At 38.6% G+C, this 24651-nt stretch overlaps 1 protein-coding gene across 1 annotated transcript in view; it reads left to right on the top strand.

The window, feature by feature from the left end:
• Mical (Molecule interacting with CasL) overlaps window positions 1-24651 on the top strand; it is a 624164-nt gene that overhangs the window by 504415 nt on the left and 95098 nt on the right. Inside the window, exon 23 of the mRNA XM_090389022.1 lies at window positions 20867-21047. Coding sequence (XP_090245148.1) covers window positions 20867-21047 — 181 coding nt within the window. The remainder of the gene's footprint in view (window positions 1-20866; window positions 21048-24651) is intronic.

Raw genomic sequence — 24651 nt, 5'->3', positions numbered from 1 at the left:
TCAGCTACGGCGGATTTGCCATAGTCTGCATTTCTTATCGCATTTGTGTGCTCCCCCAGACGATCTTTGAGACGCCGTTTTGTTTCTCCCACATAACACTCCCCACATTCTGGGCATTTAATACTGTATACGACCCCACTTATATTTTCATTTAAGACAGGGTCCTTCACCTGTGACACGATTGTGTGCAGCTTCCTGCCTGGGAGCTGCACACAACGTGTCTGGTAATTCCTTAATACGCGAGCTAAACGCTCGGATAAACCCGGATAGTAGGAAATGTATGCGGTGGCTATTGGCGTGAAGGACTCACTTCTACTCTGCCCTCCACTAATGTATTTCTCTATGATCCTCCGGGGGTAGCCACACTTCAAAAGATCCGCCGTAACACGTTCATACTCCAAGTTTCTATCCTCTGAGGTACTGCAATGGGATTTTGCCCTATCCACTAATGCTCTTACTACACTGTTCCTGTGATAATTAGTCTGCGCTGAGTTGTAGTGTGAATATTGGCCCCTGCACATAGATTTTCTAAATACTTTTGTTTTCAAATGCTGGCCTTCTCTACAAATCAGCACATCCAGGAATGGCAAAACCCCTCCTTCCTCTACCTCAGAGGTGAATTGTATGAACGGGGAGAAGCTATTAAGAAAATTCAACGTATCATCCTCACTCCCTTCCCGAATAACTGAAAACGTATCATCAACATACCTTTTCCACGGACGCATAGGGAGAACTGTAGTGTTAAATAGTCTGGACTCGAGCTCCTCCATCGCTAAATTAGCTATGATGGCACTGATGGAAGAGCCCATAGCTGCACCGTTAACCTGCTTGTACATGGTGTTATTAAACACCATGGTAGTACTCGAAAGACATAACTCTATTCCTTTACATATGTCCTCTAAGTTGCATCCTATTATTCAAGGTGGTGTCTCTTTCTAAAGCCATGTACGCACAATGTATCCCATGGTCAATTGGGATGCAGGTAAACAACGATGTTACATCAAAGGATATCATAACCTCGTTTTCTTCTATACGTTGTCCTCTTATGAATTGTACAAATTCTTTACTGTCTCTGATACTATGTTCAGAGAGTCCAACTAATGGTGACAGTAGTTTGGCTAGGAAACCAGATAATGCATACGTGGGGCTGCCAATAAACGAGACTATCGGTCTGAGTGGCACACCCACTTTATGTATTTTTTGCAAACCGTAAAATCTCGGTATCTGGCTTCCTGTGGCATGTAATGCCCAATACCGTTCCTTTGAAATCTTTGCATACATTCCCTACTATCCGGGTTTATCCGAGCATTTAGCTCGCGTATTAAGGAATTACCAGACACGTTGTGTGCAGCTCCCAGGCAGGAAGCTGCACACAATCGTGTCACAGGTGAAGGACCCTGTCTTAAATGAAAATATAAGTGGGGTCGTATACAGTATTAAATGCCCGGAATGTGGGGAGTGTTATGTGGGAGAAACAAAACGGCGTCTCAAAGATCGTCTGGGGGAGCACACAAATGCGATAAGAAATGCAGACTATGGCAAATCCGCCGTAGCTGAACATTTCTGGGAGAAGCAACATCAAATCTCCCCAGATGAAGCGGTCATCACTGATCGGGCGCATAGATTTTGGGACCGCAAGTGGCTCGAGAGCTTGGGAATTAGTTCTACTGAGAAAAATATAAATAGAGATAGGGGCACACGTATTCATCCCCTCTTTGAGGCAGTAATCCTTGGAGGGGATGAACGTTTTTGCCTGAAACGCTCCCGAGCCACTTCCGGTTCTGACGGGAACAGTACACATTCACGTGAGATGCACCGTGAACCTGCTGGTATTTAATGATGCACCGCAGAACAGAAATTACACTGTTGAGAAAGAAGGCAGAAGCCTTTGAAAGCTTCAGTTAGTATTTTAGCGCTTTTAACCAGTATATTTTATTGCATTTTAAATTCGGCATTTTATTATTATCCTGTATATCACAGTTGTTTTATTTTAAAATTACTATCAGTAATGTTTGGTTTGTAAATAATTTATTGTAAATATTAAAATTTTTTAAAAATTTGGGTTTTTTCGTCTTTCGTTTTATTCCATGGTTGGTGGAAAACACTAAAAATCATAGTATGAGTATACCCAACCCCAGAGGCCTATTTGAAGAACCAATATACACCAGCATGTGATTCAAGGAATAATCACATTATACTGTAAACTTGCCTTTCTAGATCACCTTAAAAATCTAGTGATGTCATGTCAGAAAAACTAAACTAAACATAATTTGGGGTCTATAGCAACTAAGTGGTTAGCTGCTCACCTTACATTGTTACAGTTATTTAGAACCATAATTAGAACCGAACTTGACTATAGAGCACTATTATGTAGCTCAGCAAGACCCGGTGTACTCTGTTGGCAGTAACCCCTTTCATAATAGCACATTGCCTTGCCTCATGCATTGCCTTAGAAACATATCATACACCTCCAATACCTGGTTGTATATGGTGATGCACACAAATTCTCTCTCTTTATCAAAAGACAATAATTTATATTATGATATGCATATAAAATTAGGTCTATGCCTAAACACCTAAATGGCAGATGCTTTACACTCCTTGGTACAACGTGTATACTGAAACCTCCCTACTGCTAACCAGCCCTTAGGAATGAACTGGTAGCAGAATAAATCTGACTTTTGATAATGCTGCAAATACCCCTCCACTTTTCCCTATTCCTTGGAATGCGGCTTCACCTCCCTGTGATTTTTACCTCCATAAATGGAAAAAAATCTGCATTACACAAAGAAAATTTCTTGCAACTGGACAATGCTGTAGTGAATCAGTTCTTCAACTACAATATGTTATGTACAGATGGATCAAATGATGACACCATTTTGGAAAATAGCCACATTTTCCAAAACCACATTAGCTTATCAACTGTCATGTGAATTCAGTATATTTTCTGCAGAACTAACGACCATCCAGGTGGCCCTGTAGTATATTGAATCACCTGACATTCAAAATAGTATAATTATCTCAGAGTCATCCAAGTTCTGAAAAATACCACGATATCACTCACCAGTTTTAAATGAAATAGGTCGAACAATTTTCAATCAGTTTCCGGGTTTAACATATCATATGATTTATCTCATATGCTAGGACAGTGGTCGGCAACCTGTGGCTCGCGAGAAGCATACGGCTCTTTAACTTTTAGCCCACATGAAGCACAATTTGAAATGGAGTTAAGTGCACTTAAAAATCAAGGACATGTGGAGTAGTAGTAGTAGTAGTGGCATGTGATGCAAGAAAGCAAGTGGCTGATGCTTATGTAGCATCAGCCAAAAAAAAAAATAAAAAATCACACCATTCCCTCCAAATGCCTGTCCAGTTCCTCCTTAAATTTATTCAACCTATCAACTTCCACAACGACAGATGGAAATTTGTTCCAGCAGTTAACCACCCACTGGCTAAAGGCAAATTTCCGCACATCTATTCCACATCTGTCCATTCTTAATTTGAATTTATGCCCCCTTAGGTTCGTAATCTCAAGGGATAGAATTTTTTTCAGCCTGGATAATTCTGTACTTGTTAACAGGAGAGACTGCTTCTACAGGGATGAGATACATTTAAATAGAAAGGGTACAAGAATATTTGCTGATGCTATCAAGGCAGTCTTAGGTTGGTCGGAAAACTGCTAGCTTTGGGGCAGACAAAGACTAATAGATTAGCAGTAGCCACTGGCAGAGGTGAAAGAGATTCTTGCACTGCTTCTATTGGAATGAGCAGAAGCCTGAAAAACAAGATGCAGGATATTTCAGAGACTGCTGGGAGTCATTGCAGTACAAGTAAACACATGGGTTGTGTTAGGGTAGCTAAGAATAGAAACAGGTGCATGTATACTTGTGTGTACACCAATGCTAGGAGTTTAGTAAATAAATTTAATGAATTTGAGGTATTGCTCAAAACATCAAAGGCAGATATTGTTGGGATATCAGAGACGTGGTGTCACACAGATATAAGGAATGCAGAACTGGAATTTGGGGAGTACGTCTACCGAAAGGATAGACAGGATATGAAGGGAGGAAGGGTTATGCTATTAGTTAAGAAACACATAAAATCCAAGGAAGTGAAGCCAGTCGACATCGCTGGACAGTGCAGTGTCGAGTAAGTTTGGTGAGACATAAGCATTGGGAGATCAAAATCGAGAATAGGAGTGTGCTATAGGCCTAATGACTCTGATGAGTATAATAAGAAACTGTACAGGGAAATAGAGTGGGCCAGTACATCAGAGAGTCTTATAATGGGGGATTTTAATTTCCCAGATATTGACTGGAATTTAAGGGCTGGTCACTCACACACTAGCAAGGCTTTTGTGGATTTATTGGATGATTGTTTTCTACATCAGCATGTTTGGGAGGCAACTAGAGGGAATAATTCTTTTGATTTGATTATCAGTAGTGATTCTTCATGCATTAAGAATCTGCAGATAAGTGAACCACTAGGTGACAGTGATCACAGTGTGCTGAAGTGGGATTTACTCAAAGAGGTAACTACCATTAGGGGTAAAGGGAAGGGTTATTGCTTTCGTAAAGGCGACTACGATGGACTGAGACAGTATTTAAATTCTATACAGTAGGACCAACTGATATTGTTACCAACAGCAAATTCAAAATGAGAAGCATTCAAAGAACTTATCTTGGAAGCTACTAGGCTTTACATACCAACTAAGAAGTATTGTTCAAGGTTTGGGCCTAAATGGATGTCAGATGAACTAATGAGACATATGACAGAGAAAAAAAATGCATGGGATACATACAAATTAACACGTGACACAAAAGCCTATGATCTATAACCAAGTTACAAAGGAGGTTAGGCAGGAGAAGGCAGATTACGAGAAATCTTTGGCAAGGGATGCAAAGAAAAACAGCAAAGTGTTCTTTACTTATGTAAACTTTAGAAGGAAGGGGATGAATCAGATTTGTCCACTTGGTATCGACGGATCAACAAACTAAATGAATATTTTGCATCAACATTCACACATGAGGAGTTATTCAGCAAGGGGAATACCAGAGGTGTATTCAACTTTGCCAGTAAGCTATAGAATCTTGTAATAACTGAGAGTAAAGTGGAAGAGAAATTGCTGAAGATAAACACAAGAAAGGCACCTGGGGTGGATGGGATCTATCCAGTTATATTAAAGGAGGCAGCAAAGGAAGTGAGCAAACCCTTAGCCATAATTATGAGAGCTTCCTTGACTCAGGGGAGGTACCCACAGACTGGAGAGTGCAAATGTGACCTCAATTCACAGAGGAGGATCAAAGGCTGACACAAGTAATTATAGACCTGTGTGTTTAACTTCTGTTCCAGGAAAATTAATGGAGGCACTGGTTAAAGAAGCACTGCTGGATCATCCAGACCCGACTTCAGTTATAGCTTGGACACAGCATGGTTTTGTTAAGGGGAAGTCTTGCCTGACCAATTTGATTGGATACTATGATGCAATCACAAAAGAACTGGATGCAGGGAATAACTTTGATATTATATACTTGGATCTTAGAAAGGCTTTTGATACTGTTGCACATAGAAGACTGCTGCACAAATTGGAACAGCGTGGCATTGGAGGCAAATTGCTGCTATGGATAAAGGGGTGGTTGACTGGGAGAAGGCAGAGAATGGTCAATGGACACTGCTCATCGTGGAGTCCCTCGGGGTTCAGTGTTGGGTCCATTATTGTTTTCTGTATTTATAAATGATATTAATCATGGTATATCAAGCTTAATGTCCCAGTTTGCAGACGATATGATGGTTGGCAGGGTTGTCAAGGACACTACTGACACTATGCTGATGCAACAGGATCTGGAAAGGTTGAGCAGATGGGCTGAGAGGTGGCAAATGAAGTTTAACATTGACAAATGTAAAGTACTACATATGGGAAACAGCAACCCCAGAGCAATGTATCAACTCTGTGGTACTACACTGACAGTGGTAGAGAATGAAAGGGACCTGGGGGTGGTTGTGCAGGCAGATATGAAGTTCTAAAGCAGTGTAGACGGGCTGCAAGAGTAGCTCATGGTGTATTGTCAATGATATATAGGAATTTTTCTAGCAGGGATAAGGAGGTGATTATTCCCTTGTATAAGACAGTGGTCAGGCCACACCTTGAGTACTGTATACAGGTCTGGAGGCCTCCTTTCAAGAAGGATGTAGAGCTGCTGGAACGAGTACAGAGAAGGGCAACAAGATTAGTGAATGGAACAAAGGGGTGCTCTTACAAAGAAAGGCTTAAGTTTTGTAAATTACAGTGTCTGGAGACTAGGCACCTGCGAGGTGATCTGATTGAGGTGTATAAAGCCTTGAATGGTTTGAGCATGCTCAATGCTGATGGGATTCTTGCTCTTGCTCAGAATAATCACCTGAGAGGGCATAAATTCAAATTGAGGAAAGATAGATGTAGGATAGACGTGCGGAAATTTGCCTTTAGCCAGTGGGTGGTTGGTTGGTGGAACAGACTTCCATCCCTTGTCATGGAAGTTGATAGCCTAAATAAGTTTAAGGCTCAGCTGGACAGGTATTTCGAACGAACAGAGGGGTGAAGTGGAAGTGGGTTTTTTTTTTGGCTGATGCTGCATAGGCTTGCTTTCTTGCATTAAATGCCTCTACTAATGCTAATCTGAACAAGTGGAAGAATCCCATCAGAATTCAGCGTGCCAAATCCATTCAAGGCCTTATACACCTCAATCAGATCACCGTGCAGGTGCCTAGTCTCCAGCCACTGCAATTTGCAGAACTTAAGCCTCTCTTGATAAGAGGATCCCTTCATTCCCCTCACCAATCTTGTTGCCCTTCTCTGTACACGCTCAAGTAAATCTACATCCTTCCTAAAATGAGGCCTCCAGACCTGTACGCAGTACTCAAGGCGTGGCCTGACCATTGCCTTATACAGAGGGATAATCACCTCCTTTTCCCTGCTAGCAAAATTCCTATATATCATTGACAAAACCCCATGACCTGCCCTGGCAGCCTGTCTGCATTGCTCAGAAAACTTCATATCTGCCTGCACAATTACTCCCAGGTCTTTTTCATTTTCTACCACCTTACGTGTAGTACCACACAGTTGGTACGTTTCTCTGGGGTTACTTCTACCCATATGCAGTACTTTGCATTTGTCAAGGTTAAACTTCAGTTGCCACTTCTTAGCCCATCTGCTCAAATTATCTAGATCCTGTTGCAGTAGCACACTGCCATTACTGTCATTAACAACCCTGCCAACCTTTGTATCATCTGCAAACTTCGACACTAAGCCTGATATACCTTCATCAATATCATTGATAAATATACAAAACAACAGTGGACCCAACACCGAACCTTGTGGGACTCCACTAATAACATTAGTCCAAGAAGAGCAGCACCCATTGATTACCACCCTCTGTCTTCTTGCACTTAACCATCCTTTTATCCACTGTAGCAACTTACCCTTAATACCATTCTGCTACAATTTGTACAATAGTCTTCCATGTGCAACAGTGTCAAAAGCTTTCCTGAAATCCAAATATATGATATCAAAATTATTTTTTGCATCGAGTTCCTTTGTAAACCACTTAATATCCTATCAAATTTGTCAGACGAGATTTTCCCTTAACAAACCCATGCTGTGTCTGAATTATTGCTTGTAAAACTATAATGCCTTAAAACTGAAATTGAGGATTTGGAGATTGCAAGGGCAGGAGGCTGCCCTTGCAATTCTACACAAATGGATGGCAATAGATGAGTTGAAAAAGCAAGACCAAATTCTGTTTGATGCGTGGAGTAGCTTTCTGGATGCGTATATAAATTTGAAAATATTTGTGTTTGGACTTCTCTCGATTTTTGGTTTGACGAATTTCTGTGTGCAAATATTTTCGAACATGAACTATATTAAAAATAAATCAAGAAACCATCTCAACAATGCGAGACTGTCAGTATGTTTCAAGATGAAAATTACAGCACACTCACTTGATGTTAAAAGACTCGCTCAAAAGCAACAAAAGTCACATTAATTCGTACCTAATTGGATGTTTGTTATGTTTTTTCAGTTTAATAAATAATATTTCAAAATATATTTTTTTTAATAAAACACCTTCCCACTCTATTCCATTTCTTAAAAAACTCCCCCTCCTCCCAGCTTGAGTTCAAGTATTGCTCTTCGGATTCTTTTTTTTTTTTTTTAATTAAATCAAAAATGGCCCTTCACTCAAAAAAGTTGTCGACCCCTGTCCTAGGAAATGATGCAAACATAGAACTTTTAATCTACTTAAAATGTATTGGTTTATACAGGAGCATATAACTTAATAACTTTACAGTATGATCATGCAAATAAACCATGAACAGACACAATTTGACCTCAGTAACACTTGTGTCACTAAACTCAATACCAACCAACAAACCAACGTTAAATGAAATAACCACCTCCTTGAATACCCTAACTGAATTTGGGAAAATCACATTCTTCTGTTGGGTCCCAGGTTGGGATATATGGCATCTTTTGGGACATGTGGCAATTCCAGGAAATTAATTAGATGACCTTAACATTTTGTGTTGTGCAAAAAACATGCATACCATTGAGGGACAATTACAAAGGGGCAATAACTAATCAAAATCAGCTATCTCACCGCCCAATGATAAGTAGAAAGTTTCACACCAAGCCTGTAGATCAATAATCTGCCAAATTCAGCAAAACAACTAGCTTCAAAGTATCAAATTAACCTTCAAGCCTCAACTAAATTGACAATAGGATGGAATTTTATCTCATCCCCGAATAGGCCACACATTACTCATGCTTATCTTTTAAGAGCAGAGGATTACCCTCAATGACATCATTGCGACACTTTGCTTACAGTCAGCCCATATCCTTATTGAATGCACAAAATATGCAAGGCAATGCTAGAATCTCTACATGCGAGCCACCAGTGAGGTCCCACTCACACTTACCTCACTTTTGGAAAATGAAGCAAATATCACAAATGTTTTAAACTTTTCTAAAATTGATTACTTTATACCACCTCCTTTAGTTATGAAAACAAGACTCCATTTCTGATAATAGTTTTGAAAATTTATCTATATCTAAATATATAACTTACTACTTACCATATGTAGCACTATAACCATAGATGCCAATGTGCCATAAAATCTGCAAATAAACCACCAAGAAAACACAGTCAGCTGCCATTACCATATCAGTACCATCTATATCTCTACCACTACCAAAATAAAGAGGGAAAGAGAAACCAAAGAATGAACACTAGGCGGTGTCCTTTTTTCCCAAAGGATAAACCCAAGCCTGAGAAAGAAACCTTCAGAAGTGCACAGACATCCAGAAAACCTAAATAAGTCCATATTCAAATTCTTATAATGGTTTACTGGAATTGCTGTACATCCTGTCAAAATAGTGAAGACATCAAGGCTCTCCTCTGTAAGTATGAACCAATGCTTTTTCTTACAGAAGACATATCTAATGGCAAATGAAGAACTGCCCATGGGTAATTGTTCAATTGTATGGCAGAGTTAGGGATGGGCCTGCCCATGGAGTTGCAATCATTTTGGATAACCATACTGCAATTCACATTGCAGTAGCATTCTTCCTCACTATTTCTTATATTTGTTTTCTTCAAGGTATTCAAACCAACCTGCATCGAAATGCAGGCTTCAGTACCTTCTTCCATATGTTGTTATTTGGTTTTTAGGAGCATTAGCAACTAAGGCCATATTGCCCCAGGGGATATGCGGTGGTCATTCCCTGACCTTTCTGCATCCTCCTTATTTGGTGGTCACAGGCTCGAACTTCTTCCATATGCCTATTTGCCTATTTACTGCCATTTGTTCTTATGTATGCTCCACCTCCCTCCTTCCTGTTTGTACATGGATGCTTGAAGAAAAGTGGTAGTGATCACTTCTCTATAATATTCATCCTGAGCAATGGGGCACCATATCAACCATAAAGGATACCACAGTGGAAAATTGGTTAGACTGATGGGAGTGCCTTCAAACATCCAGCAACATTTAATATTATGGTGAGGAGCTAATCAATAATGCAATAAGGTACATCACAGAAAATATTGTCAAAACAGCAGCAATTGCAATTCCAAAAACGTTAACTCACTTTCCACCATTTCTGAAACCATGGTGGAATGCTGCAGCAAGAAAGGCACAAAACATGGGGGATAGTTCAGCAATATCCCACCATAGATAATATCATAGACTATAAAAGTACATATGCCCTAGCACAGTATGCTAGACATCAGAGCCAAAGGGAATCTTGGATCTGCTTCACTTATTCTGTGACCTGGTTGAACAAATCTTATTGTCTGGGACAGAAAATGAAAGACAAATATACATTGATCCTGGAACATAATGGATGTTCAATTGCTAATGCTGTATGGAAACCGTTTTTTGAATTTCTCTTCTACAGCATTTGTGTCTGCCAAAACATCTTACCCCCCTTCCCCAGAGTTTTTGGCCCTCAAACAAAAATATAAAAACTGTCACTGAAAATACTTTCAAAGTAGCCTTGAGGACTATAATCTGCCTTTCAAGAAATTAAAACAGTGCTCTCCATGTCATCACAGGCAAATACCATTGGGCCAAACATCTATTATGAGATAATTAAATATCTTTCATCAGAATCTGTGGATTGCCTGCTCTGTCTCTATAGACTATCTAGAAGAACAGTTTCCAGATATCTAGTTCGAAGCAAACATAGTTGCTTTCCTCAAGCTAGAAAAGGATCCAAAAATCCCAAACACTTAAATGTCCTTTTGCTCTGACCAGCTGCATTTACAAGATCCTGTAAATAATAACAACAAAAAACCAAATAATAACAACAACAACCCACCCACCCACCCACCGATGAGAGGTCAACATTCACTGCTTGTGGTATCTAGAAACTAACGACTCCTTTCAGTGGTACATTGTAGCTTCTGATGGAACAGGTCAACACTCAACCATTTAATCAGATATTGGAAACGTATACAAGATTAAATGTGAGCACCCAGTGCTGGTTTATTTTGTTATGGGAAAAAAAACATATGGTACAGCTTGGAGCCCCTTGACGTGGGCACCTGTACACAGTGGGGAGACCTTCGAGTGATGTTGCTCCTCCAGATTAGCATCACTGGAATCCAGTGCCCATAGCCTTGGTTCCAAGCTATGAGATATGAAAACTCAGAAATGGATCTCCCATGATCTTACTTCCTGGAGATCCTGGGATGGTCACCCAGGTTTGGCTAGTGGGTTCACCTGCAAGAGTCGACTGTGATGACGTCATATCCCTATCCCTCCCCCTCTCCCCGTTAATCTTAGGGACAGGATTCGGGTTGGTATTGGTGCAGGTATGAAGTCTGCATAGTCCTGGCATCCTAGTCCTTTGGGCTCCGTGGTGAGTGGGGAGTTCTGGGCACTGAAACAAATTAAAATTCTCATGAATCCTCATAATTCTTCTGGAACTCCCAATATGGTTCTTATCAGAAAACCATGATCCTAAGCCATATGTCACCATTGCAAAAAGACCCAGAACAGAAACACCATCAGTGCCTCTATCAAGGTTCCTGATTATGCATTCCAACACCAAGAAACCTACTATAAAAAAATATCCCCTTTTATCATACCCTCTAAAGCAAGCTTTAGAGGGCTTGACAGGTTTCCCAAGCCCGTTAAAAGACTTTGTTCTGGAGATCTCTTAATCAAAACCAAAGTCACATCAACTTCTCCAAGCAACTGCTATTTGACAAATATCAATTCATATAATGCCACACAAAAATACTTAATTCATCACAAGGCATCATCTGCATTAGACTAAATCCCAGGTAGTGATGGCTGTGAAAAGAACATTTGTGTACTAGGATGGTAATCTAGTTCCAACAAGGAACATCATCCTTTAATTCTCCAACTTCACGTGATAAGACCAAATCCAATCCACTATTTTAAATATCAGAAATATAGATGTTCACATATGGCTTGTTATAGAACTCCTGTTGGTGCTCTACATCGTGCTAAAAACCACAAGAGAAAAGTGTTCAGCCACAAAACCAAACTGTGTCAACTGTCAAGGAAACAAGCATCATACTCCTGACACTGTAAATTCTTTTTTTTTTTTCTGGGATCCCAACAATGTCCCTACCAGAAAATGCTACCTCAGCAAAAAAAAAAAAAGAAGAAAATGACCCAGAACCAAAGGTACATCAGGGCCAACACCTCAGTACCTGATTATTCATTTCACCAATGAAGAGGCTATAGCAAAATGTCACCCTTCTTCATCCAGAAGGGTTTGGAAAGGCTAGCAGGCTCACCAAAATTGGTGAGACAGCTTTGTTCTGGTGACATCCTAGTTGAGACTAAAAGTGGTTACCACTCTGAACAACTCCAACAGCATCTGTTGAGGGAAATACCAATTATAGTAACACCACACAAGAAGCCATCCCGGAGAGTAATCTGGGAATGGGATCTTCTCAAAGTGTCTGAGGGGAAATCTGTTCAGAACTAAAAAGCCAAGGAGTGATAGCTGCAAAGAGAATGTTCGTATGTAGAGATGAAAATCTGGTTCCATCATCCTTACTTTTCATCATCATGAACTTGTTCCAGCTTAGTACACCAATATTTGACATAATGGTTATCTCTATGACCTGGTTGACCAAATATGTCTTTCATGTTGTGAAATTATACTTCATAACTGCGTTGTCACATTGCAACACCAAGGTATCCACCCACCCACCAGTGCCCCCGTAGCCAGAGGTGGGCAGGAGCAGCAGTGTGTAGCACACGTTTCTTGATTAGACCGGGGTTCGAGCCCGTGAGCCACCAAATACAGAGGATGCGGAAAGGTCAGGGAATGACCACCGCATATACCCGGAGCAATATGGCCTTAGTTGTTAATGCTCCTAAAAACCAAATAATAACAACAACAAACCACCCACCTACCGATGAGAGGCCAAACAGCCATCTGGGTGGTGGTATCCACTGAGAATAAGTAACAACAGTCTTCTCCGCTGGTAAAGTGTTGCTTATTCATGGTAGTGCAATATCAGGCAACTCTTTATGAAGAGTTGCCTGATATTGCACTATATTCAAGTGAATTTCCCGTAGGTTGAGGCCATAGCCCTTTCAAATTCTTTCGGTCTACACCAATATTTTTCAACAAGATTAAAGCTGGCTATCTACGCTACACAGTAAATATGTCCCAAACCCATTTAGGTGCTTAAAGTGTCAAAAATATGGACATTTACAAATGGCCTGCCATGGTACCCTCGAATGTGCAAAATGTGGTACAAAGAACCCTAAGATAACATCATGCAAAGCTGCAAACCCCACCTGTATTATTTGCAAAGAAGAGGAGCACCCTGCATGCCAGAGGTAGAAGGAAGAGAAGGAAATGCAATGTCTAAAGGTAGAGTCAAACATCACATACCGGGAAGCCAGAAAAGCAGTTAAACCAGTAAGTAGCAATAAACAACATGTGGCTAAAAGGTTGCTAAGAAATGTTTGATTGGGATGCAAAGAAAAATGACTGTTTCACAAAAAGAGTCATTCATGCCAATTGCCTGCTACTTACTGATCTCAGAAAAACGAGCACAGGGTACTGAAAACTCAACAGCCACTGGTGGTACAAGAAAAAATGGATGTCAAAATGAAAGAGGTACCTGATGACTCAGTCTTGGAACTTTTTGCAGAATAGGAAATGGACACAGGACAACGTCTATACTTCCCCAAAAGAGATAAATCCAAGTAAGCCTCAGCAGCTGAACGACAGATCTACCAAGCCCTACCAAGCCAACGTAATGGCTAAATTCCTGGAGTGGATCCAATATAGTTAGGGAAGGATGCTACGTGTTTGTTTTCCATTAAAGTTATTATATTAATACCAATCTTATACCATATGAAATCAATAATATAGTTTATTAGGCTGTTCATTTACATTACTATACATTAAAGTGACATTTCAAGTATCTGTCAGCGGGTAATAATTTAATCTCTTTTTATTTACTTTAGATTTCCTGTTTCAATTGTAACGGCAATTCAAAACTTAATACTGTACTTCCCTAGAATCGTAATTTGCAAATTGTAATTGTAATCTTGGTAATTATAATTAATAATTTGGTAATTGTAATTGGAGTATTGGTAATATAACTGTAATATTCTCAGATATTCAAAATTTGTAACCTTTTCTATTTTCTGTTTCCCCAACAGCATGGTCTGATGATTGGTATCAGTAAGATACCCGAAACCTTACTTTTATGTATAGTAATGTAGGCGAACAGCCTAATAAACTATATTATTAATTTCACGTGGTATAAGAGTGGAATTATTTTGGATTCCTGCAAAATGCAGAAGACATCAAGGCACTCCTGCTAAAGCACGATTCATCCTTCTTTTGCTTACAGGAGACTTACCTAAGAGCAAATGATGCCCCAGCATGTGTAACATTACTATTATTCGTAAGGTAATTGTGGATGGTCCTGTTCATGAAGGTGTCACAATCCTTGTGGGCACCTAAACCCCATTTCAGCCTCTGTGACTTACAACCAGCATTTTGTAGCAATTTGCCTTACAGTGTGGTTTTATTAACCATCTGCACTTGTATATATATACCACCTGGGACTGAGATCCCTCCAGAAAGACCTTGATGATCTTGTTATGCAGTTGCCCCCCTTCTTACTTCTTGGAAATTTTAAAGGACATAACACTTTCTGGGGCAGTACTGACATCAATGGAAGGGGCCAAGTTATAGGGCATATGCTCACTGACAGCATATGCCCTGACAGCATATGCCCTCACTGACCTCTCCCTTGTAAATGTGGGAATAAATACATTTTCTGCCATTGACCTTTCTAACCACTGCCTCCCTTCTCTCCTCTCATCACTTCCATATGGGACGAGAACCCATATGGAAGTGATCACTTCCCTGTGACAGCTACTCTAATTAGCAGGAAACCATATCTTCCATTTAGGTTACTACTGTGAAAAATTGATCAGGCTGACTGGAATGCCTTTCAACACCTGGCAAACTCTGACATTGCTACAGTCAGAAGCCTATCAGTGATGCAGTCACGTACATCACACAGAAAGTATTGATATTCATGGAAACATTCTGTCATTGTGGAAGTTGATAGCTTAAATAGATTCAACGAGGAACTGGACAAACTTTTAGAGGGAATGAATGTATGAATTTTTTTTTTTTTTTTTTTGTTTTTTAAAAAAAAAAAAAAAAACACATAGCCCAGGCTGTTAACTCAAAAAAAAAAAAAAAATAGTCTGCGATAAGATTTAGAAAATGAAGTGGAAATATCGATCATGTCCTTTTGTAATCCTCAAGCACAATTGATGTCCAATTGCATATACAGCTGCAGTTGCAATTACTCTAGGGTAATTGCAAAAAATCTCATTTGCAAAAATCTCAGCAATAACATCATTCTCCCAGAGTTCTTGGCCCTGAATGACAAAAGAGAGAAACTTTCACTAAACTTCTTTTCAAAATGATTTGAACCACGCAGCAAGCCCTTTATGCAGGCAAAGTTAAGTACAGCTCTCTTTCTTACTCGAACCAGTACAGTGGGGCCAGATGACATACATTACAAAATGATAAAACAACCTCTAAGGACCACCTTCTTATTTTATTTAATAGAACCTTTCTTAACAAATAATTTGCAGATTCCTAGTGTAAAACAATTGTCCTGCCTTCCAAAGCCAGGAAAAGATCCTAGAAATAACTATCATCCTGTCACTCTGACAAACTTGTGCAAAGTCCTGGAAAGAATGGTTAATGCTCACCTCATATGTTATTTGGAATCAAATAGTCTGCTTTCCAAGACATAATGTGGCTTAGGAAAAAACAAATCCATTTTAGATCATCTAATCCGACTTGAAATATAAATTTGTGATGCTTTTATTAAATCCGAACACCTGTAGCAGTTTTCTTAGATATAGAGAAAGCATATGACACAGCCTGGTGATTTGGTATATTGCAAGATTGTCAAAACCTTGGTTTTATGGGTAATCTTGCTTTTATTAAGAACTTTCTTTCCAATTTCAAGTTTGTTTGGAATCCACACTCTGAAGTGTTTTTCCAAGAAGAGAGAATCCCACGAGGTTCAGTTCTAAGTGTCGCTCTTTTCACAATCAAATTCTATTACAGAACAACTTCCACCAACAGTAAGCAATGCCCTAAATGTTGACGATTTCATTATATTTTGTCAGTCATGCGATATGAGGCTCTTTGAAAGGCAGCTGCAAAAAGCCATTGATCCCCCTCACATCTTGGTTTTTGGAAAATAGACTTATGTTTTATCACAGAAGACCATTTGTGTATACACTTTTGACACAAACATAATCTTCATCCTGTCCCAGAATTGAGGCTTGGACAAAACAAAATCCTAGTAGTAGCAGAAGCCAAATTTCTGGGACTTTTATTTGGCAAGAAGCTGACATTTCTAGAACACATCATCAGCTAAGGACAAGGGGCTTAATATTTTACGGTCCCTTTCATCAACTTCACGATGAAAGGGACTTTGGCTATGCTGAGCTCTTATCCATTCTAAACTTGATTATGGTTCTCGGGTTTATGCTTCTGCTAGAGACAGTGCACCCCGATGGTTAGATCCAGACTGCCACTGGAACATTTTGCGCATCTCCTGTCCAAAGCCTCTACATTAAAACCATCTCTATCTCTTCAACATAAGCAGTTGTCCCTACAATGCACTTTTAAATTAAAATCCCTACCTGGCAACCTTATGTCACCATCAATTTTTGAACCACGATGGCAAAATCTCTATAACGCCCATCAAACTGCCAACCGACCTTTTGGTATTCAAATTCAAGGGCTATTAAGAGAACTAAGCATGATAGTAGACAATGTTGCCCACCCCCCAATGCATTCCACCCCAGCATGTCCATCTTCCAACATGTGACTTCTCCTTCAAGATGTGAGAAAACACTGACATGTATTTCCACTAGCAGTCTACCAGAAACTCTTTGCAACATTGAGCACATTATTCTGACTGCCTGCCACTCTACACAGCCAGCTTGAGGTTAGAGTCATATGTATGATCAGTTGTGGCCTACATATGACTGCAAAATCAGCCACTCCTCTAGATAATCACTGCCTGTCACAACCCCTATATAGACTACAGGCAAACAATATGACCAGATTATATTCCAAATGGCAAGCTCATTGGCACAGACAGGCCATAAATAAACTATATCAGGTTAAGCCTATAATCACAAATTGGCAGTCCACTCTATGCAGAGAAAGGAGAGGAAGTTGTTCTTGCTCGGCTTCACATAGGTCATAGTTGTCTGACATGCTCCTATTTGCTGAGGGCAGATGACCCACCTGTGTGTTTGAAGTGTAGAACGATTTTAACCATTATTCAAATTTTAATTGAATGTCTGCTTTTTATCAGTGCACATCGATTTTATTTTACAGATTTTATTAATCTGGACTGTTTGGCTGAACTGTTTGCACTCGGCCAGATTTTAAATGACTGATACAATATGTCTAACGTTTTTAACTTTTTACAGTCCATGAATTTATACTTTGATATACATTTCCATTTTTTTGAAGTAACCTGTTTAGGTTACCAAATAGATTTTTGATGTCTTTTTTTGACTTGGGACATTATGGCCTTAGTTGCCAATGTGTCATAAAACACCATCCAACCAACCCTCCACCAATGAGATTGGCGAAGGAAACGAAAGGGTGGTCTTACCAAGAAAAACTTCAGTTCTGCAAATTGCTGCATCTGAAAACTTAGGCAGCTGTGTTGAAAGATTTGAGTGGATTGAGCAAGCTCAATGTTGATGGCATTCTTCCTTTTGCTCAGAATACACATATAAGAGGGAATAAATTCAAATTGAGGAAGGAAGGAAGGATGGTTGCAGAATAGATGTGATTGGGATTGATTGTTGGAACTTCCATCTGTTGTTGTGGAAGAAGTGTGGGTAGTTGGAATTAATTCAACTTGTGACTTCTCCTTCAAGATTATTCGAGGGAGATGGACAGGTGATGTGAGAAGGTGGTTTTTTTTTTTTTTTTTTTTGCTGATGCTTTATAAGTTTGCTTCCTTGTGTCATTTGCCACTAATAATATTAATACTAAATATGAACTTATGTATAATTTTTTCCCCATGTTGGGAAGCATAACACTGACAAGAGCTGTGCTTGAGTGGCACACATGATGTGGGGATGGCTATCCTTGCACTAGATGAAAAATTCATCCATCATCAAATATGACACCACTAAACACATTGCAAATTATAATTTGTCAGATATTTATATTATTATATAATTTCTGTCAGATATGATTAGATATTATATTAGTAGCTGCTACCATTAATATCTGACACTGAAATATGTATCTACTATGTAAATATGTTAAATATTGCTGGAACAATGCATGTAATACTACATAAAAAAAATAAGAACAAAGCCGTTTTGGAAAATTCCAACTACTGCAAATCTCATTAATTATAAGTAACTGAAAGTAATATTAATTTAATTTGCTTCCATTATCAGTAAAGCTAGGTATTCCAAGCTGATCTGGAGGAAAATTAGACAGCTCGGTGGAAAATTTTCACCAGATGAAACAAACAAGAAATAATTGTGTTTGAAGAAATAGCAATTATCTTTTGTAGAATCCTTTCAACTTTCTGCAGCACATACATGCTCCCCCATCTTTTAGAAAGAGAAAAAGTAGCCTAAAAAATGCAGAATCAATCCTATCCACTCAAAATTTTCTTGAGTGGTCTTCTTATGTAATATTTATAGCTGATTAGTAAAAATTAATAATATCATATATAAAACAATAAATATTACATTTAATCCACCCTCTAAGTCCAAACTACAGCAATCCTTAAATAAATCATGCAACACTACAATAATATGGTCACATGCTGTATAGAAACTTAAATTCTGTTAAAAAACACTGATTTGTGTGAAAATAGATCCACCTTAGCACCCAATGAAGACTGAAGTAATATATATACAGTGGAACCTCTATATTCGTCATTAATCCGTTCCTGAGGGACCGACGAATATAGAATCAATATTTTCCATAGGAATTAACTAAAATTGGAATAATCCGTTCCCAGCCCCCGAATCTGATACATAAATAAATAAAAATTTAATCAGAGCTTTATCTTTACTGAGGAGCGATGATGTCAGAAGCTGAAGAGGAGGAAAGGAATTATTGTTTAGAAGGGGAGTCACCTTCCATTAAAACATCAGGTAACTCCAATTCTTGTGATCAATTCTTTTTTGTTCCTTTCCTGACAATTCACTAGCACTCGATTTAGCAAAGAACTTGTCCAATGTTGTCTGTTTTTTAAAATTTTCTGAAAGTAGCCAATCACATTATCATAGAATGAATTTATATTTTCATTAACTATGGCAATGTTCAGGTGCCACTTCTCGAACATTTTCTGCGTTTTGGCCCAATTGGACAGCATTTCCTTAATGTCAGCAAATTGGTTCTCATGGACCTGCCCAGAAACACAATTTCATCAACAACAGGCTCTAACCCAAAACCTTCAGTCTCTTTCTTACACACTCTAGCCACAATTTCCTCCAAGCCAAGTTCATTGTCCTGGAAGACACTCCCCCCCCCATGTCTTATCAATTATCCTCAAACAATGGAGGATATTGAAGTGATTTTTCCAAAATTCTCTCAATGTAAGTTCTGTCTCGGACATCACTTCAAAACTCCTTTGAAACAGGGCTTTTGTATAAAGTTTTTTTAAAACAGGCAATGACCTGCTGATCCATGGGTTGGATTAGAGGAGTTGTGTTTGGTGGTAGATATTCAATGCGAATAAAGCTATATTCCCCTGCCAAATCGTCTTCCAAGCCAGGGGGCTGAGCAGGAACATTGTCCAAAACAAAGAAGGCCTTTACAGTTGCACAAGGCTAGGATGTCCATGTGGTGGGTGATTTTCGTGACAAATTTTAGATTTGATGAATATAGGGGCTGACGAATATAGAGGTTCCACTGTATAAACATAATGCAAAGTTTGGAGTTTAGTTGATTATATGCATTACATTCAGACTTGTTGATTGGATTAGGTCAACAGTAATTTTTTTTTTTTTTTTTTAATTTCATTTCATATTTTATTTTCTTTCAGTGGTTTCAGGTTTTACGGGAACTACTGTATTTAAGTATGTTTGTTTGTTTTTTTTTTTGTTTTTTTTTTAAAATTAAATAAGAGCATCCATGGTCAATTTGCTTTCTCTAAACAGCAATGACTGATTCATCATGTACTTTGTCAGGCGTCATGTACTTTGTCAATGGCCTCCTAACGAAGGATGTGATTCCCCAAAATCTTCTTTTGTATTATTTTTCTTTTTGGAGTGAGTGTCAACATTTGATTTAGGGTTTGTGCATGAATGTGGAGTTCTTACCTCATTGCACTATCAGTTGTGCCACACCTTGCTGTTTGTACTTCTCTGAATGAGTACCAGCTCTCATTGATACTTTTTTTAATTACAGCTTGGTTATGGATAGTGGCAGTGCTCACAAGCATAACCTATTGTAGTTTAGCAACAAATTTACACATAGACCGCCTGGGGTTCGAGCCCATGACCACCAAATACAGAGGATGCAGAAAGATCAGGGAATGACCACCGCATATCCACGGAGCAATATGGCCTTAGTTGCTAATGCTCCTAAAACCCAAATAACAAATTTACATGTTCTTTAAAAATTAGCAATTTAATTAATTAATTTTTAGTATCATTTATTTTCATAATGAATTCAAGTTAGAATCAGTTTTAAAGTTTTATTTAGTGGTCTTCTTCTTATATAATATTTATAGTTGATTAGTGAGAATTAATAATAGCATATATAAAACAATAAATATTGCAGAATATTCCTGTTGACAAAGAAAAAAGAACTCAAAGAGTAGTCCAAAAAGTTCAAAGACAACAAAAGATGAAAAGGTTGCGTACAGCCCAAGAAATTCAGAGACGATTAGAAGAGGTTGAGGTACAACAGAAAGAGCTGGAGCAACAAGGTGTTGAAGTGGAAAAGTTACTCAGAGGCGAAGGTAACTGGAATTAATTAATATTAATACAAAAGTTGGAATTGTACTTTTATTTTGCCTATTTACAGTCAGTTTTTGAAATGGGCAAAAGAATGATATAGGATATTAATTGTCTTACTCCAACATGCACATTGTACGTAGTACTATATTTGGTATTCCATTTCCAGTTTGCCAATTTTACAGCTATTTTTAAGAAAATCGGCAAATCCAGCAAGCTACATGAAATCAACAAATTTACTTCTCAGCTTGGACACTTTCAGGAATAGCACATCTCACATCAGCTTTCCTTCTCCATTTAGAACTCCCAGATGGAATCATATGTTTACATGGTCATTTCTTGTATTTATGTCTGATTTAGTGTATTTAGGCTTCACTTGCCCCTAAGCAACTAATTCAGCCTCAGTTCAGTGCTGGAGAGACATAATTTTTCCGAATATGGCGTGTGCTTTTTAACAAAAGACTGTTTTTGCAGGGATGGAATATGCTTAAATAGAAGGGGGTGAAGAATATTTGCTGATTTTAACAAAGCAGTGTTAGGTGGGTTGGAAAACTGCTAGCCTGGTGGAGATCATCATCATCAGCCATTTTCAATCCTCTGCAGGATGAAGGCCTCTCCAGCAATTTTCCATTTCCTTCTGTTTTGTGCAATGGCCATCCATTTACTACCCACGAACTCTTGAATTTCATCTCACCGTAGTTTTCTTCTAGCTCCTCTTGAGTGCCATTCTGTTATTCTCTTAGTCCATCTGTCATCATGTCTTCAAGCTATGTGTCCTGCCCAAGACCATTTTAGTTCTTTAGGTTTGATAAGAATGTCCTTTACTTGAGTTTGCTGCCTAATCCATGTGTTCCTCTTCTTATCTAACAGTCTGATTCCCAATATAATTCGTTCCATTCTTCGCTGTGTAGTTCTCAGCTTCTCTTCCATTCTTTTGGTGAGTGCCCAAGTTTCACTTCCATAAGTCATGGTGGGTAGTATACATTGGTTCATTATTTTACTTTTCAGACAAATTGGGATATTGCTACTCAGTATGTGACTATATTTCCTGAATGCTATCCATCTAAAATTTATTCTTCTCTTGACTTCCAGCCATTTATCGTTATTACAGCTAATGATTGTCCCAGATAAATATATGAATCCACCTTTTCAATTACTACTCATTCATCATTACTTTTGTTTTAGCTGTATTCATCTTTAGTCCGAAATCCTTACTAACTCTGCATAACTGATTAAGATTTTCTTCTAAATCTTTGGGATCATGGCTTATGATCACAATGTCATCTGCAAAACCTAGATGGTTTAGGTACTATCCATTCACATTGACTCCTTTCTGCAACCAGTCTAATCTTCTGAAAGCTTCCTCAAGGGTAGCAGTAAATAACTTCAGAGATAGTGTCTCCTTGTCAAACTCCTTTCTCAATTTTAAATTTGCTACTGTCTTTGTCTAGTCTAATAAAGGAGGTAGTGTTCTCATATATTTTCTTCAAAATCATAATATATGGGGAAATCTATGTCTTTTCATAATCTACAAATGCCAGGCATAATGGTGTATATTCATTTGCTTTCTCCATTAGCTGTGATATTACATGAGGGTGATCCATAGTTGAGAATCCTGTCTTAAAGCCAGCTTGCTTCTCATCAAGTATTAAAGCATTTGATTCTCATCAAGTATTAAAGCATCTGATTCTCATCAAGTATTCTTTCTAATCTGTTAGTAATGACTCTTGTGAATAACTTGTAAATGTGGGATAACAAGCTAATTGGTCTATAATTTTCAATTTTTGATTTATCTCCTTTCTTATGCAGCAAAACTGTGATTGCATTATTCCACTGCTTGGGAATCACGCTTTTTCTAATGCATTTTGTGAAGAGTCTTGCCAGTTTCTGTGCCATGTCTCTAGTTTCTAATTTTAACAACTGTACAATAACTTCATCTTCACCTGTGGCTTTTTGATTCTTCATTTTCTTCATTTCATGGTCTACCTATCAGGAAGGATATTGGGTGCATTGTATGTGTTACTAATTTGTGATCCATCTTCTCCACTGCTGGCATCATTCCCTCGCTCCTTATATAATTCTCTGTAGTAGTTTTCTGCTATTTGAATTATGCCTTCTCTACTATTTATAAGTACATCAACGCAATTCTTCAGTTTCAGTATCATTTGTCTTTCTGTATTACTGCTCATGGCTGCTGATTTAAATCTTTTGTTTTCCATTAATGCTTGTTCTACTTTTCTTGTGTTAAACCTTCTTATGTCCTCTCTGAGTCTCTTTCTAATGGCTTTTCATGACTCAGTATACTCAATTTTATCCATGTCAGTGTTTACCTTTCTCTTCATCTTCATTTGTTGTCTTTGGTTCATCATGACTAGTGTTTCTTGACTAATTTTTTTCTTCTTTAGATTGCTTTTTACTTATAGGTTTCTTGGGCTTTATCACTTTCAGAAAGTTGTTGTATTCCTCGTTGATATCTTCGTCCTGAACAGTGCAGAAGATCAAACTTGTTCTTAATTTCCAGTACATACCGCTTTTTCTCCTCTTCTGTTATCTCAAAGACCTTCGTATAATTTACTCAAGTCAAATTTTTCCTTCCTTTTCTTACATCTATATCAAGTGTGCATCTTACCATTCTGTGATCACTTCTAACATTTACCTTATAACATTCAAGATATATCTTCTGTTAGTGAGGATGAAGTCTATTTCATTAGTTCTTAATCCATTTGGGCTCTTCCGTGTCGACTTTCTGTTCACTCTTTTCTTGAAAAAAGTGTTCATTACTGACATTCCTCAAGATTCTGCAAATTCCACAAGTCTTTCATTTCATTCACCAATTCCAAAATCTCCTATAGTTCCCCTTTCTACTCTGTTTTGTCTCTTTCCAACCTTAGCGTTGAAGTCCCCCATAATAATAGTGTAGTGGGTTTTCTGCTCATCTAGAAGACTCAATTTTGGTGTACATTTCTTCAACCTCTTCATCATCATGGCTCGATGTTGGTGCATAAATCATTATAACCTTTAGCTTGTATCGCTTAGAAATCCTGAGTAGTAGTCTTGAACCCTTGGTGATGTACTTTTGAATTTCAAAATGTTGTTTTTTATATCTTTATGGACCGGGAAGCCAACTCCACCTTCTCTCCTTTCAGTGTTTCCATTGGTGTACAGCAGATTTCCACTTTATAAACTTATAAGTGGTTTATTTCTTCTTCTTGCTTCAGCCATACCAATGATATTCCAATTCACATTTTCTAATTCCTTTTCCAGCTCTAATATCCTATCTTCACTGATGAGCAATCTTACATTGTAACAGGCCAAGTTCAGTTTCCATGCATGGCAGCCTGGTCGTACCCAGAGATTCTTAGCACCCTCTGCTTCCACTCTGATCCTCTCACTGCCATAAGAGGAGGAGTGAAAGCCACTGCGGACTGAGGGCCATTTGTTTTTGTGCTGGAGAGTTTGGTCTTTTCCTCTTCACACTGACCAGGCATTTTGAAGAGAACCACTCTACACGTTCGTTGCCACCTGAGTGATGTAACAGGGCTTACCATCGAGAAGGTGTGCATGAGTGGATTTTAGGGTGGCAGGCCAACCAGACTTCTCCTAAATCTT

Source organism: Mastigoproctus giganteus, chromosome 14 (genome assembly GCF_048544385.1).
Source record: "Mastigoproctus giganteus isolate SK-2022 chromosome 14, ASM4854438v1, whole genome shotgun sequence".
Lineage (NCBI taxonomy): Eukaryota > Metazoa > Arthropoda > Arachnida > Uropygi > Thelyphonidae > Mastigoproctus > Mastigoproctus giganteus.
This window is presented reverse-complemented; position numbering and strand designations above follow the sequence as displayed.